The 16,495-nt window shown below is 36.5% G+C and overlaps 1 protein-coding gene across 1 annotated transcript in view; it reads right to left on the bottom strand.

Annotated features, from left to right (window-relative positions):
• The window catches only part of fat3a (FAT atypical cadherin 3a), a gene marked incomplete at its 5' end in the record, with an annotated part of 94,079 nt that overhangs the window by 24,019 nt on the left and 53,565 nt on the right, over window positions 1-16,495 (bottom strand). The window contains 10 exons of the mRNA XM_081369683.1: window positions 47-623; window positions 2,082-2,306; window positions 3,333-3,530; window positions 3,614-3,757; window positions 5,077-5,214; window positions 5,300-5,514; window positions 7,947-8,336; window positions 9,325-9,558; window positions 9,643-9,796; window positions 12,741-12,937. Coding sequence (XP_081225809.1) covers window positions 47-623; window positions 2,082-2,306; window positions 3,333-3,530; window positions 3,614-3,757; window positions 5,077-5,214; window positions 5,300-5,514; window positions 7,947-8,336; window positions 9,325-9,558; window positions 9,643-9,796; window positions 12,741-12,937 — 2,472 coding nt within the window. The remainder of the gene's footprint in view (window positions 1-46; window positions 624-2,081; window positions 2,307-3,332; window positions 3,531-3,613; window positions 3,758-5,076; window positions 5,215-5,299; window positions 5,515-7,946; window positions 8,337-9,324; window positions 9,559-9,642; window positions 9,797-12,740; window positions 12,938-16,495) is intronic.

The following is a 16,495-nucleotide window of genomic DNA, read 5'->3' as shown; positions in this document are numbered from 1 at the left end:
GTCATTTTTTAACCGGATTTCAGTGTGAAAGGGGCTGAACACTCACCGCTGCACACGCATCGTGTGTTCCTGTGAAACTTGGGCGACACAAAGCTGGTTTTGGTGGAGCTGTACGTGAGCAGACTGTGTGAGTCCAGCGTGATGGTTTGTTCACACTGGGCCTCCCTGCAGTCCAGACCCGAGCAGTTCTTATCCAGAACCGCAGACACCCTCAGGACCTGGTCCAGCTGGCGTCGGGCCGAGCTCAGCTTCTGCGTCACGAACGCCGCCTTGTAGAACCCGCCGCCGTCCGCCGTCTCCACCGCCACCAGCAGGTCCAGCTGCCCCGTGGACTCCACGGGCTGCACACTGAGCACGTGCAGAGCGTCGGGGCGGGGCGTCGCCATGACACCAGACAGGACACGTTTGACCGAAGGGAGGTGACGGGACACAAAGTCGTGAGGGGAGACGCGGTCGAAACGGACCGTCACGGCGTCGTGGAGCATCTCGACCGAGGCCTGCTCCACGTGCACGCTCACGGGCACGCTCACAGTGAAGCGGCCGTCGGTTACAGTAGCGTTGAGGGTATAGCGGCCCGCGTCCAACCCGCTCAGAGCGATGATTCGACCATCTCGAGGGCTGACCTAGGAGAGACAAACACAGATGCATCAAAAAGCACAAGGTTACAATTTATTTTACAGTGTCCTTGTTACAAGTGTACTAATAACTATAAATTATGCATAATTACATGCAACTAACCCCAAACCATACTAATCCTATAGTAAGTACATGTAGTTAATTATCATTACTCAGATGTATAATTACACTTTAACATGGACACTTAAAATAAAGTGTAACCACACATAACTATACAAGAAATTGATTCACAAATTACACATTGAAATCAAAATTAGAGTTATGTTGTTTTTCTCCATGTCTGACAGAATAAAATAAATGAAGTACAATGAGTAAAATTACATTTTAGTATTATTTTTCTTTTTTTTACCAAAAATATTAGTAAGTATTATATTAATAAAGTATTATTTTACCAAAAATATTGACAACACAACTTAACTCAAAAATATAAAAAAATAATAATAATGATAAAATAAATAAAATAAAAAATACATAAAAATAAATAAAATAAAATTATAAATATATATATATATATATATATATATATATATATATATATATATATATATATATATATATATATATATATATATATATATATATATTAATTATAAAAATGAAATGAAAATAAAATATAAATATAAAAATGAAAATAAAAATGAAAAATATAAAAATAAAACGACCAAGTCAAAAGATTCTCATAACTATAAAAACATTTAATATAGAAGTTTATACTTAAATGCTTGAAATTAGATATTTTACGAATACAAATTTCTTTACAAAACCAAAATAAAAACCAGTTTAAGCATGAACCTTGAAAAGCGAAGATAGTTTAAGATCATTTTTTGTTTAAGATAATCTCCATTTTTCCACCGTTATATTCATAGTTTCATGATGACTTTATTATCGTTCTAAAAAGTAAAAAAATAAACTGTAAAAATGGTTTCACTTTATTTAGATGGTCCCTTTAACACATTCTGTTGGCTATAAGTAACGTTGCATCTACAAGTCAACTTACTCTCATTAGAGTATTAATAAACTGGTATGGTTAGGGTAAGAATAAGTTGACATGTAGTTGCAAAGTCAGTAGAATGTCTGTGGAGGACCATCACATTTAAGAGTTAGTAGATATTAAGCAGACAGTTTACTAATACTCTAATGAGAGTTAGTTGACATCTACTTGCAAAGTTACTGATAGTGAAAAGAATGTTAAAAAGGGACCATCAAAATAAAGTTATGTGTTACCGTAAAAATTACTACTTTTGATTGGTATAGATAAACAATTATATAACAAAATGTTTTATTAATTACATTTATTTGAATCTCAAAGTGTCTCAATGTAAACAAGTTTGAGTTGTAGAGGTTCAGCAGACTGAAAAGCTTGGAAACTCCTGCTCTAAAAGAAAATACAAATATGACATGGTGTGTAAAGAAAAGGCAAACCAATGGAACACACACTCAAATACCTTGAAAAGGCTGCTCTGCTGGTGTGTGTGTCCGTAGGTCAGTATATCAAATGCATCTTGGTCTGTCGCGTGTATCTGACCGATTACACCTCCTGGAAACTCGTCCTCCATGGTGACGATGTGCACGTGTAAAGGTGACGCCACTGGCTTGTGAACGCTCTCCTCTATCACACGCACCAACACGCTCGCCATCGACGACAGGGGCGGCCGACCCGAATCACTGGCCTAGAGTGTGAAACCGCAGACAGTGATTGGCTGGATCAAGTGTCAATCAAACCACAGAAGGATTATTTGAATTGAAATGTGTGTGTGATTTGATTAAAATGCAGCTTGTTTTAAAATATAATAACTGTGTCAATTGCATAAATCATAAAAAGTAGTGACAGTAAGACATTTATAATATGTGTTACAATGTAGATTTAAAAAAATGCTGTTCATAAATCATTTGAACTCTGTTCATCAAACAATTTTGAAACAAAGTATCACAGTTTCCACAAAAATATGAAGCAGCACAACTGTTTTCAGGCTTGATAATAATAAGAAATGATTCTAGATCATCAAATCATCATATTAGAATGATTTCTGAAGGATCATGTGACACTGAAGACTGGAGTAATGATGCTGAAAATACAGCTTTGATCACAGGAATAAATTAGATCTTAAAATATATTTAAATAGCAAATAGTTACCTTAAATTGTAATAATATTTCACAATATTACAGTTTTTACTGTATTTTTTTAATCAAATGAACACAAGAGACTTCCTTATAGGAATTCCTTAAGGAATAATATATATATATACATTAGGGCTGTCAAAAGATTATTCGCGATTAATCGCATCCAAAATAAAAGTTTGTGTTTACATAATATATGTGTGTGTACTGTGTATAATTATCTTGTATATATAAATACACACACATGCATGTATATATTTAAGAAATATTTGCATACATATACTGTATATATTTATATATAATTTCTATTATATATAAATATCATTTTTTTTATATATAAATGACACATTTTTCTTAAATATATAAAAGCATGTGTGTGTATTTATATATACAAATTTAATTATACACAGTACACAGTGATATTATTTAAACACTTGGATGCGATAAATCACGACTAATCTTTTGACAGCCCTAATATATATATAATCTTACCAACCATAAACATTTGAACAGTAGTGTATAATCAAGGTTTACATAATTACATTTACAAAAATTTATTTCCAGCATTTCTCATTACCTGCACGTGAATGGTGTATTCTGTGCCCTCTGACCTACGAAACACCCGATTGGACGTCAATAGCCCCTCTCTATCCAGTTTAAACCACGCCCCCTCATTTCCTGCCAGGATATGGAAATGGAAAGGGGGGCCGTTGTGGCTGGCGTCCTTATCGACGACGGACAGCTGCAGGACACTCGTTCCCAAAGGCTTGTTCTCCTGTTGTTGAGTAAAAGCTCATGTTAAACTGATGAGATTCCTCGGACGTGATTGGCTGATTTACCCGTCGCTCATTATCGTACCTGTATAACCGCGGTGTGATTGGCTGGGGTGAAGGTGGGCGGGTTGTCATTGACATCAGAGATGTCAATGTTGACCTGAACTGTTGAGGACATGGCTGGCGTCCCGCTGTCAAGAGCTCTGATAGACAACGAGTAACCAGCCATCTACAGATACAGAGAGAGAGAGAGAGAGTTAAAAACATACAGAATAAGAGATGAAAAGAGAGTACAAAGTAAAGAGAGATGAACACACATCCATATATTCTCTTTCACTTTCACTCTGACACTGCCTGTGTCATAAATAGTCCATGAGAAGCTGACAGATCATCTGAAGCTCTATACATACAGACACACAAACTCAGTTTGTAACTCTTTTTTTTAAACGTCCAAGACCTTAGAACTGCTCTCTTTATTGTTCTTCTTCTCCAAAATGAGGGCCTCCCATTTTTAAGGTCCTAAACATGCTTGAAAACTCTCGAAACTTTGCATGTGTCAGAACAGGGGATAATTTACATCTGATGTGAGTTTCAGAATTAGGTGTGGCAAAATGGCTCAACAGCGCCACCAACAAAATTTCAACGAAGCTCTCCTCCTGCTACGTTTCTTAAACGAATACAAAAAACGGCATATAAATGTAATGTCCCAATACCTACGAAAAAGATTCTTGGAGCGAAGCCCTAAACGCAACAGGAAGTCAGCCATTTTGAATTTTTCTTTTCCTAAAATGTTTTCATCATTTGATTTTCCTCTCTGTTCATTAAAAGGGACTGAATTTTATTTTCTCCCAAAACTCCACTCATAATGTTAAACACTATTCAGAAGGGATTCTTTTCCTAAATGAATCATTATATTTTCTCTCTTTTTTTTTTGCAGCTTAGTTACAATTAATGGACTTTGGAGAGGATTTACACTGAGAGTTAATAGAGTATGTCTACACCATACATCAAAGTCGTATTTCAAAAGAGCCAGGAAATTAGCCGACCCCCCTTTAACCGTCTATAATTGAACAGACTTGGTAAGCTGAAAACAACAATGACTTCATTAAGCTAATTGACATGAGAGTATAAAAGGAAACTTTGCATATCATCCAAAGAAGCTTTAGCTCCATCTAGTGGTTGCAGTGATATAACATTACGTGCCACTTGAAAAAAGCCTCATGCAAATTTTCACTCATGTAAATACAAATGAAGTTTGAAACATAATGAGCCAAATTTATGTTAAATATGTAGCAGAATCTGTCTCAGTAACTCGATCAATGATAATCTCTCCCACCTTTTTTTTATCTGTTATGTAACGGTATTACCGGTGTAATACCATTATCTTAATCTCAGACACAAGGATAATCTTTTTTAATAATAAATTAATCCCTACAACCAAGTCTGTTATTAAAGGCTTTCATGTGTGGATGTCTGCTGTGAAATATTTCATTTCTTCTTGTTTTCGTCTGTTCCCTGATCTGTGGGATTTTGTCCCATGTTCCTCACCGTTTCTCGATCCAGCTGCTTATTGACTTTGATCTGGCCCGTGATTGGCTCGATGAAGAACTGGTTCTCTCGGTCGCCGCTGACGATGGAATACAGGATGTCGCCGTTCGCGTGACTGTCAATGTCTTCTGCGGTCACCTAGGCAACCGTGACAAAAGGCCGAATTATAAGGCGGATCTCAAAAGACAAAAATAAGACTGATGTGAATTTCATGACCTCTTACCTTGACCACAGTGTCTCCTATGTTAGCATCCTCACTAATAGACACGCTGTAGGCGTCGCGGCTGAACATGGGGGCGTTGTCATTGACATCCGTCAGGTTGATGTTTACCATGGTAACAGCACTGAGGGGCGGAGTTCCGCCATCCGTGGCCTCCACCGTCAGGAAATAATCCTTGCAGGACTCAAAGTCTAGCGGTCGAGATACCGAGATGGCACCTGTACACAGCACAGGGGTAAACATATAACTCAATACAGACTGAATATATCAGATAAATAAATATATATATTTTTTTATTATAACTATTATATAAATACATTATATCATCTAATTTGAACATCTAATTTAAAGGTACACTATGTAACTTTTGGCCCTCTAGTGGTTAAAAAACAAAACTGCATGTATGAACATCGTTCTGGTTGTGCTTCGGTTCTGTGTGTGACTGTGTGGATGAATATGATTCTTTCTCAAAACAGAAGAAAGAGAGAGATTATCCTAACTCTCATAAAACATTCACTACTAGGTTTAAGAGATATAACCAGTTTAGATGGAGAGGATCTCAAGGCTGACTAGCTGAAGACGTTACTGTAGCTTTACCCATTAATAGACACAGTACTTCCTTGAAAATAAATTCCAGCACAGCGCTACAACAACCATAATTAGATGAGTACATTTTGTTGGGACAAACTTTAATGTTGGCTTTTGAAAGTTTTATAAGCATTAAATTTAGTGAAGTGGAAAGAGAAAGAAAGCGAGAAAGAAATTACAAGCATGAATTAACGTTTTAGCATATTGCATTAATTAACATTTTAACACGTTGCTTGCATGAATTAGCATGTTTGTAGCATGATTTAACATTAATTATGTAGCTAGCATGTTTTCACACATTATTAGCATGAATTAGCACGTTGCTTACATGAATTAGCTTGCTGCTAACTTGTTTTGCCACACTGCAAGCATGACTGACTAGAATTGCTGAATTACATGAATTAACATGTTGCTAACATGTTTTAGTGCATCACTAACATGATTTAGCATGCTGTTAGCCTGAATTAGCATGTTTAAGCACATTGTTAATGTGAATTAACATATTGCTAACATGATTTGGGGGAAGTGAACACGAGGTTACCCCGTGCGTCAGTCCTAGAGCTCCTCCTGTCCGATTTTAGGGAAAAAACGGGTCTATTGGAGACGTCCAATAGATTTCTTAGGAGCGCCAAAAGAACACTGTAATCACCACGGGAAAATCCACGAGTAAAACTGGGAGCTGTGAAAAATATGATACACCGCTGTTTTGCCAGATGAGAAGTTTGTCTATGTACCATCTTTTTACTCTTTTAATTCCTATTATAACTGTTTTAATTTTCCTTGCTTTTATTTTGTGATTATTTTAATTCCTTTCTGTGTAAAGCACTTTGAATTACCATAGTGTATGAAATGTGCTATATAAATAAACTTGCCTGGCCTTGATTTAACACGTTGCTAGCATGAGTTAACATGTCTGTTAACATAAGCGAGCTACTAGCATGAATTAGCCTTTTTTAACATTTTACCATTTTGCTATCATGAATTAACACAAAGCTAGCATGAATTAACAAGTTGCTAGCATGTTGTTACCATAAATTAACACTTTGCTAACATGAATTAACTTTTTGCTAGCATGTTTTACCATGTTAGCATGAATTAGCATGTTGCTAAGATTATTTAGTATAAGATTACCATGTTTTAGCATGCTGCTATCATGAAATAGCATGTTTTGCTAGCATTATTTAAAAATAAAGATGAAAAACCGCACTCTCTGGTTATATTTTCATAAATGTATTATAACTATGTCCTCACAGACGCGTTTCGGCCTAAGCCATCATCAGTGTGTACTGTGAAACACTGAAAAGATTGTTTTTTAAAAAAACACATCACAGGTGAACCTCATTCCGCAAATCATCAGCACCTTCAGGTGCATCAAGTTACCAACATTGTGGAAACACCAGGAATTACACGACACAACATACCATATGTAATGTCCATGTGACCCTTGCTATCATGATTTAACATACAGCAAGCGTGAAATAGAATTTTGCTAGCATGTTTTAACACGTTTCTAGCATGAATTAGCACGTTGCTAGCCTGTTTTAACATGCTGTTAGCATGAATTAGCATGTTGCTAACATGTTTTAGTAAACTGTAGATTCTGGTTTTATTACGAGCTCTGTCTGGTTCTCTTTTTGCCAGCAGACTCTCCTCTGTTTGGCGTTTGTTTTAAACAGGTGATTTTCCGGTGGTTTGAGATTTATCTACTCCATGTCAACCTTTCTTGCTCGTTGTGAAAACTAACCTCTGCCACTCACACACCAGACACATGTCAAAGTAGCCGGAGCAACTTTTCTCTATTTACGGATATGACGAGATGTACGGGCGAGTGACGGATGTACGCAATTTTCAGCGAAACCCATCCAGACAGGTCTAAAATATAAACACTTATAATAGGCTTATCATAGACAATCAGGGTAAAACAAAAACACGTTTTGGAAGAAGGATTGATGAAGCATTGCTCGTTATTTAAATATTGTTAATTTTGAACACAAAAAAAAGTTACATAGTGCACCTTTAACATTTCTGTGTAGTGTACATAATCTTATGTAATGCATCTCACCTGTATTGATGTTAATGGTGAAATGGCCCTGTTGGTTTCCAGACCTGATATTGTAGTAAATATCAGCATTGGTGCCGATATCTTTACTCGCTGCGTAAACTTGTACCACTTCCGTACCCACTGCGACATCTTCAGGAAGCGTTGCCAGATAGTCCCTCCTCTCAAACACAGGCGGATTGTCGTTAATGTCCAGAACCGTGATAGTGATGTTCGCCAGAGAGGAAAGGTGAACAGGAACTCCTTGATCTGATGCACGGACCGTTATATGGTACGAAGACTGAACCTCGCGGTCCAACAAACGCTCCAAAACCAAAATCCCGGATGATTTATCAATGGAGAAGAATCCATCAGCCGAGTCAACAAGGGAATAAACCACTTTACGATTAACACCTGCAAAATAAAAAACATGCAGGATTCTATATCTACAAAACTACACCAAAAATATTCAGTTTTTTAGAGATTAACTTGGTTTTTAGATGGTCGAAACTGCTTATTAATAGTTATAAGCTAGTTGACTCTTAGCACCAACTATTAACTAAAATGGAAAAAAAATTATGCTGTCGAAGGTCAATGCATTAAAATATTGTTAGCATGAATTAACATGTTTGCTAACCAGATTTAACATGCTGCTAGGATGATGAATGTGTTTGCTAGCATGACTTAGGTTTTAACACACTGCTAACATGAATTAACATGCACATTTTTTTAAAATAAATTCACATGTTGCTAACATTATTTAACATGTTACTAAAATGTTTTAGCATGCTGTTAAAGCATGCATGCACGTTGTTAATATGAAATAACAGTTTACTATCATGTTTAACACATTGCTAACATGAATTAGCATTTTGTTAGCATTTTTTTAACATGTTAGCATTAATTAGCATATTGATAGCATGTTTTATCACACTTTTAGCATGAATTAGCATGTTGTTAACATATTTTAGCATGCTACAAGCATGACATAGCATTTTGCTAGTTTGAATATGTTGTTAACATTAATTAGCATGCTGCTAACATGATTTAACACATTGATGGTATAAATGAACAGGTTTTAACATATTGCTAACATGAATTAACATGTTTCTAACATGTTAAAGTACATTGCTAACATGATTTAAGTCATTTGCTAACGTTTATTAACATGTTTTAACATTGCTAATTTTAATTATGATTAATTAACATATTGCTAGCATGATTTAGCATGTTGCTAGCACGAGTTAACATTGTTAACAATTAGTATGTCGCTACCATGACTTAACACATTGCTAACATGCTTTAACAATTTGCTAGCTTGAATTAACGTTGTTAGCATTATGTAACACTTTGTTAGCATGATGTAACACTTTTAACATGAATTAACCTTTTGCTAGCGTACCTAGATCAGGGTCTATGGCTTGTATCCGGGTCAGCAGAGCTTTAGTGGCGGTGTTCTCGTAGACGCTAGTGGTGTAATGGGGCATGCTAAACATCGGAGGACTGTCATTCACGTCCAAGAGAACCACCGTCACCTCAGCTTCACACCACAAACCGCCGCCATCCGTCGCACGGGCAACCAGAGAGTACCGAGCGACCTTTTCACGGTCCAGCGCCACGGCAGTCCTCAGCTCACCTGCAGTGTGAGAAAGAGTCTTATAAGCGAACAGCAACGCCATAAACAGGACGTACGTCTCTTTAAACCCGACGACTCTCAAACCTGTGCGTGGATGCATTATGAAGTCTTCAGCTCCAGAACCCAACAGAGAGAACTGGATCTGTGCGTTTGAGCCGGCGTCAGCGTCTGTGGCTTTGACCTGGAGGATTTGCTTATTCAGGGGAACGTCTTCAGACACGGACACCGAATACACGGCCTACAGACACAAACACGCTCATTACAGGCATCAGCGCAACAAACGCTTCTGAACATTGTCGGCACATTTGAACATCTAATTTCATCGTTTTTGGACATCATGGGTGTATTCAATCATTTCTGGCCATCATGTACATGCTTGAATATCTGATTTTAACGTTTAAAGGAACATTCAAATGTTCAATTCAATTATTTTGGCCATTGTAAGCACATAAAAAAACATGATTTAATTGTTTTAAGCAATCACAGGTGCATTCAAACATTTTTGTCCTTTCAATGTGCTTTGTTTTGAATGTTTTCGACTCTTGTAGGCACATTGCTTGGACACTTGCTTGGAACATTTTTGGCCATCGTAGGTACAATCAAACATTCATTTCAATAATATTTGGCCATTATAGGTACAGGAACATCTGATTTGATTTGATTTGATTTGTTTCTTGCCCATTACAAGTGCATGCAAACGTTTTTGGCCTTCACAGCCACTTTCAAATGTTCAAAAGTCAATCATTTCTGGCCATCATATACACATTTGAGCATTTTTAGCCATCATATGTGCATGAAAATGTTTTTGGACAATTTGCAGGTACATTCAAATATTCAATTTGATCATTTTCGGCCATTATAGGTGCATGGAAACATGATTGGCCATCACAGACACGTTCAATTGGATCCTTTTTGGCCATTCCAGTCGTTTTATCGTATGATAGAGGCATTCAAATGTTTTTGGTCAGTAGGACGATTCAAACATTCAATAGATTCAATAGATCATTTCTAGCCATCATTTGCAAATGATCATTTCAATTGTTTGAACATCTGATTTGATCATTTTTGGCCATTATAGCAACATTCAAACGTTCAATTCAATCATTATAGGCCATTATAGACATGCATGAACATCTGATTTAATAGTTCTGGGCCATCATATGTGCATTCAAACATTTTTGGCTATTATTGGAAACATTCAAATGTTCAATTCAATCATTATTGGCCATTATATACATGCATGAACATCTGATTTAATAGTTCTGGGCCATCATATGTGCATTCAAACATTTTTGGCTATTATTGGAAACATTCAAATGTTCAATTCAATCATTATTGGCCATTATATACATGCATGAACATCTGATTTAATAGTTCTGGGCCATCATATGTGCATTCAAACATTTTTGGCTATTATTGGAAACATTCAAATGTTCAATTCAATCATTATTGGCCATTATAGGCACACATGAACACCTGATTTAATTGTTTTGGCCCATCATGGGCACATTTGAATATCTGATTTGAACATTTCTAAGATTGTACATGCTTTTGGTCACTGTAGGCACATTCAGACTTCTAATGTGATTTTTTTTTTTTGCATCATTGGTATGTCTGAATATTTGATTTGAACGTTTTGTCCATTTTAGGTGCACTTATTGTGTGAATTGATTAGAATTTTTTGGGCAAGTAGGCACATTATAGCCTACTATAGTTCGAATGCAACTATATGCAGTACAAAGAAAAAGTGTTTAAATGTTTCTTTCATGCATGAACATTTTATTATTGATTTGCTCCAAAATGATGCACCTATAATGCTCAAAAATGCTGCATACTGTATCTAGGCAGCTCGATAAGTTTTGAGACTTAACCTAAATGCCCTTGCTAAACAGAATGACCTAATTTTCTGCTTGACCCCATTTCAACAAGGTCATGTTTTATGCTCATAGATCATTTCTCCTGAACTTCTTGGCAGCTGTAAGTGGACTCACTGGTTCCAAAAATATTCCTGGCTTTGGCTTGTAATCATTCAGGTTTGCCATGTAGATTTGAAACTGCCAAGCAAACATGCTCAAAAAATGCACTGGTTAGATTTTCAACAAAACTAACTCCGATGACTGCCACATGATTCCCCGAATGAACTTTTACCATGTAAAGCCTTAGTGTGTATGTATATATATATATATATATATATATATATATATATATATATATATATATATATATGTATATATAAATAAGTGTAAGGCTACGTCTACATTAATCTGGATACATTTAAAAACTGTCCACACTATAGTGTTTTCCTAAAGTTTCTCATCCACACTGAAACATCTGAAAATGCTTAAAATCACCTTACAGCGCATGCGTAACACGTAATAGAAGTTCACAAGATGATTCCGAGAGAGCAGACATAATAAAGTTCGAACATTTTATTAGCAAAATATCCCACCACTCAAAATTGCATGGTCTAAAACGCAACTGCCCTCGTGTCAATTCAACCTTCGCAGGGAGTTTGATTGACAGGCAATCTGACCAATCATAATCCGCCATCCGCTGAATCCGCCATTTTGTTCGACAAAGCAATCAGGAGAGTTAGTAGATTAACGTCGGTGGATTTGAACTTGAAAAACGGTGTATACTGACATCTTTCCACAGTTGAAACAACATTCCTTCTGATGTTCATTCATGTTTGATGCTTTAAATGAACTAGAAGGAAGAGATGATCGGTTCACGAGCAGCTTTAACTGAGGCTCTACAGCGATCTGTCAGACACATTAAAGAGCCACAAAACGGTATTTATTGTTTCAATTTCTTAAAAAAATTACCCAAATTTGAAAGTTGAGATTTTGTTTTATCAAAAGTAACCTGCTCTGTCCTGTCTGTCGGAGCGTAGTCAGTGTCCTCTCTGCTCCACAATGTTTTTTTTTACTGTGTGTGAACATGATGTGGCGTGAGAGCGGCATGGCTTGTCGGACATAGCAACTGTAGAACAGTAACTAAAGGGGGCGGGTCTTTGCGAACGGGCAGTTGCGAGTAAATTTTCAGTTGTCTTTGCAGGAATGCAATATGAAGACAGAAGGCACGTGTTCAGAAGCTTTTCAAACCATTGTGATCATGTTGATAATTTAGAGGCATATCAAATACGACACCGTAGGCTTTGCAGGGTTAAATGTTTTACTCACCGGGTCACAGACGGGACTGTTGTCGTTGGTGTCCATGACCATGACCTCTACGTTTGCCATGGACACGTGAAGTCCGTCTGTCGCCGTCACGTTGATAAGGTACCGTTCTTGTTCCTCGCGGTCTAACGGTCGCTTAACGTACAGCTTCCACTCTCCCTGAACCAGACCCAGAGCGAACACGCCGCCTCTGTTCCCACCTACACACACACACACACAAAGAGATTACACCGGACACTTAATCTCTCAATAGTCTGTGACAATTTAAGCAGCAATAAAATCCACTACCGATTGTAACACAACACACGCTCACTTCCAGGATTATCTGCATGTCTTAATAACCTCCATTAGTCCTCTCAATGATGGCACGCTCATTAGTATGAATTGTAATAATCAGTTCTTTTTATTCACATTTAAATGATCACCACTGCCATCAATTACGCCTTCCAGATATATCACACGTACTGAAGTCCTACCCGGCTCATTAGGACAGGTCATCTTTTAAACCTCAAGCAGACAGAGGTGGAAAGAAAAAAAAGAGAAAAAATGGGAGCGAGAGTTAAATGGAAACGACTCTATAATCAAAGCAGCCGCGTTGACAAGCATCCAATTACTGTACACTCATAGTACAAACACGCGGTGCCTTATTCATCTAATAAAGAGAGTAATTTAACTCAGCTGGGGGCTGATACACAGAACAGCTTCTATCTGAGACGCGTCAACAAAGGCCTGGACGCCTTCCGACTTCATTTCTCTCATCCCACGCTCTCGCTCACTTAGTTGAGGGGCTGTTTAGCGTGACTTCGACAAGCTGCATGCTTTTTCTGCGCTTTATAAGCAATGGCTCGAAAGCTTCTGATGTGTATACTGCAACCATTTGTCATTTATCATTTCAAATCTCATGATGTTTGATTTATTTATTTATTTATTTATTTTTGTTGAAAAAAGCAATATACACTACTGTTCAAAAGTTTGGGGTCAGTATGGTTTTTAATAATTGCAAGGATGCATTAAATTGATGGCAGTAAATACATTTAAAATGTTACAAAAGATTTGTATTTTAAATTAATGCTGTTCTTTTAAACTGTTTAATTATTAAACAATCCTTAAAATGTATTAGTGGTTTTTAACATCGACAATAATAATCAGAAATTGTTTCTTGAGCAGCAAATCATCATATTAGAATGATTTCTGAAGGATCATGTGACACTAAAGACTGGAGTAATGATGCTGGAAATTCAGCTTTGATCACAGGAATACAGGAATTGTAATAATATTTAAAAATATGACTATTTTTACTGTACTTTTTGATCAAATAAATACAGCCTGGGTGGGGATTTTTTTTATTTTTTCCAAAAACATGAAAAACTCTTACTGAACCCAAACTTTTAATTGGTAGTGTATAATGCAATGACAGCGAGTCATTTTTAAGTGTATAAAAATATTCTGAAGATGCATTAAAAGTTAGTTATTAATGTATGGGTGCTTGGAGGAAAATAAAAAAATAAAATAAAAATATTGTTGAAATAAATTGAATGTGAATAGAATTGCACTGAATTGCACGACAAAAAAATTTATTGAATGAAGATGGTACTTCATATGATCAGACAGTCGGTAACACTTTACAATAAGGTTTCATTTGTTAACATTAGTTAATATATTAACTAACATGAACTAACCATGAGCAATACATCTGTTACTGTATTTGTTAATCTTGGTTAATGTTAATTAATAAAAATCCAGCTGTTCATTGTTTGTTCATGTTACTTCACAGTGCATTAACTAATGTTAACAAATACAACTTTTGTTTTTAATAATGTATTAGTAAATGTTGAAATTAACATTAACAAATATTAATAATGCTGTAGAAGTTAAGTTCATTATGAGTTCATGTTAACTAATGTAGTTAACTAATGTTAACTAACGAAACCTTATTGTAAAGTGTTATCAGACAGTCTTTATGGCAGGTTTGAAAATCAACTAAATATACACAAATTCATAAGATATTTCTCTTTTAAAACAGCATATTTATTACTTCTTGTTAAGCAGTTAAATTGAACTGATGTGTTTAAAGCCGTTTAACGTCAGTTCTGGTCGATTAGTGTTTCTGCAGTGAACTTTCACCTTTACGAGACAGCAACACGAAGAGCTATTTAACGGCTGGTAAATCTTAGCTGTTACGGAGGAGAACTTCGGCACTGCTGTTAAAATGAGATACGCAGTTTGCTGGTCTAACAAGGTTTAAGATATCCTTTATGAACCCTTAAACGACTTTCAGCAAAGAACCTCTAAATAAAAGTTCAAATGATCTAATTAACTACCATTGAGTAACTATTTACTGTTTAATTGCGCTGTGCTCTGTTGAACACAGCAGTAAAATACCCCGAGAGGTGAGTTTACCCACAATGCTTTTGTTTCCTAAGGAGAGTAAAGATGTAAGCTCAAATCTGTTTGTATATTTGTCTCGTTCTTTCCCTCTGGTGTGTATTATGATACGGTGTGCGGTTCTTTGAGCCAGTTTGTGCCGCTGGGCTGAGAGAAGTGTATTAGAGTCTGTTTGACCTTTGAGTTTGTCTTGAACTAGAGGATTTAAACGTTATGAAAGTGTGGACTGTAGGGAAGGAGACAGACGACGAGGGTCTGAGAGAGAGAGAGAGAGAGAGAGAGAGAGAGAGAGAGAGAGAGAGAGAGAGAGAGAGAGAGAGAGAGAGAGCTACTCTCAGTAGAACACATGCCAACTACACAAAGGCTTGTGCCACAAAGTTAACATTAGTTTACATGCTGTGGGCTATGATTTAATTAAAGGGATAGTTCACTCAAATATAAAAATTAAAACGTGTATGACTTTTTCTCTGAAATCCTTTCCATAGAGATCTTTTAATCTTTTAGGCTTCAAAACTATATATATATATATATATATATGTGTGTGTGTGTGTGTGTGTGTGTGTGTGTTCACACATTTTTATTTACTTAATTAGATATTGATTATATTTTACATTTATTTATATCACTATTATATATATGGATTTTTAGACACAACAGAGACACTGTGAGTGAGTGAGTGTTGTGCGTGGTAAATCTTGTTAAAAATACTGCTCCTGCTGGTGGCAGTCTAAATCATGATCACAGCATAAAGGTTGAGCTTAATCGAAATTCTGTTCAGGCCAAGAAGTGTTTCTGCGTTTGTGTGTGTGCGTGTGTGAAAAAAGCATGAATTATAGAACAAGGCAGCTCCCTAATTCAATGTTATGAGTTTCTGAGCGCCTAATTTACAAGTGTGTGCTGCTTAGGAGCATGTGCGAGGTGTGTGTGTGCGTGATGGTGTGTGCAATCTGTTTCTTGTCACCAAGCAAGGTGTTCTACACTGCCTGAATATAAAAGTATATTTAAAGCTGGCTGAGCTAGATGCTGATAAGGAGGAGTTTTATATTTGCCCTTTTGAAAGACGCTATCCACCTAAACTACTGCTTTCGGAAATGCCACTGTATTATGTTTCGAGAAGTGAAGAGTTGCGCTTGCCTATCAACAATCCGCACCAGTATAATTTGCATGCAGTTGCATCACAGCTTTAATAAAATCCTTATAAAGCAAGTGTGGTTTTGCTCTCCAGCAAGAATAAGTCTACATCCACCCGCAAAATCCAGCTGGTAGCCCTAGAGCGAATAATCCATTATCAGGAAAGGATGAATGAGGTGTAATTACTGTGGACTTCTGACATTCTATAATAGCGTTGTTCTACATTATGCTTACATGCAGAA

This window comes from Scardinius erythrophthalmus, assembly GCF_964197995.2.
Source record: "Scardinius erythrophthalmus genome assembly, chromosome: 7".
Taxonomy (NCBI): Eukaryota; Metazoa; Chordata; class Actinopteri; order Cypriniformes; family Leuciscidae; genus Scardinius; species Scardinius erythrophthalmus.
The sequence above is the reverse complement of the archived record's forward strand: the minus strand, read 5'-3'. Positions and strand labels throughout refer to the sequence as shown.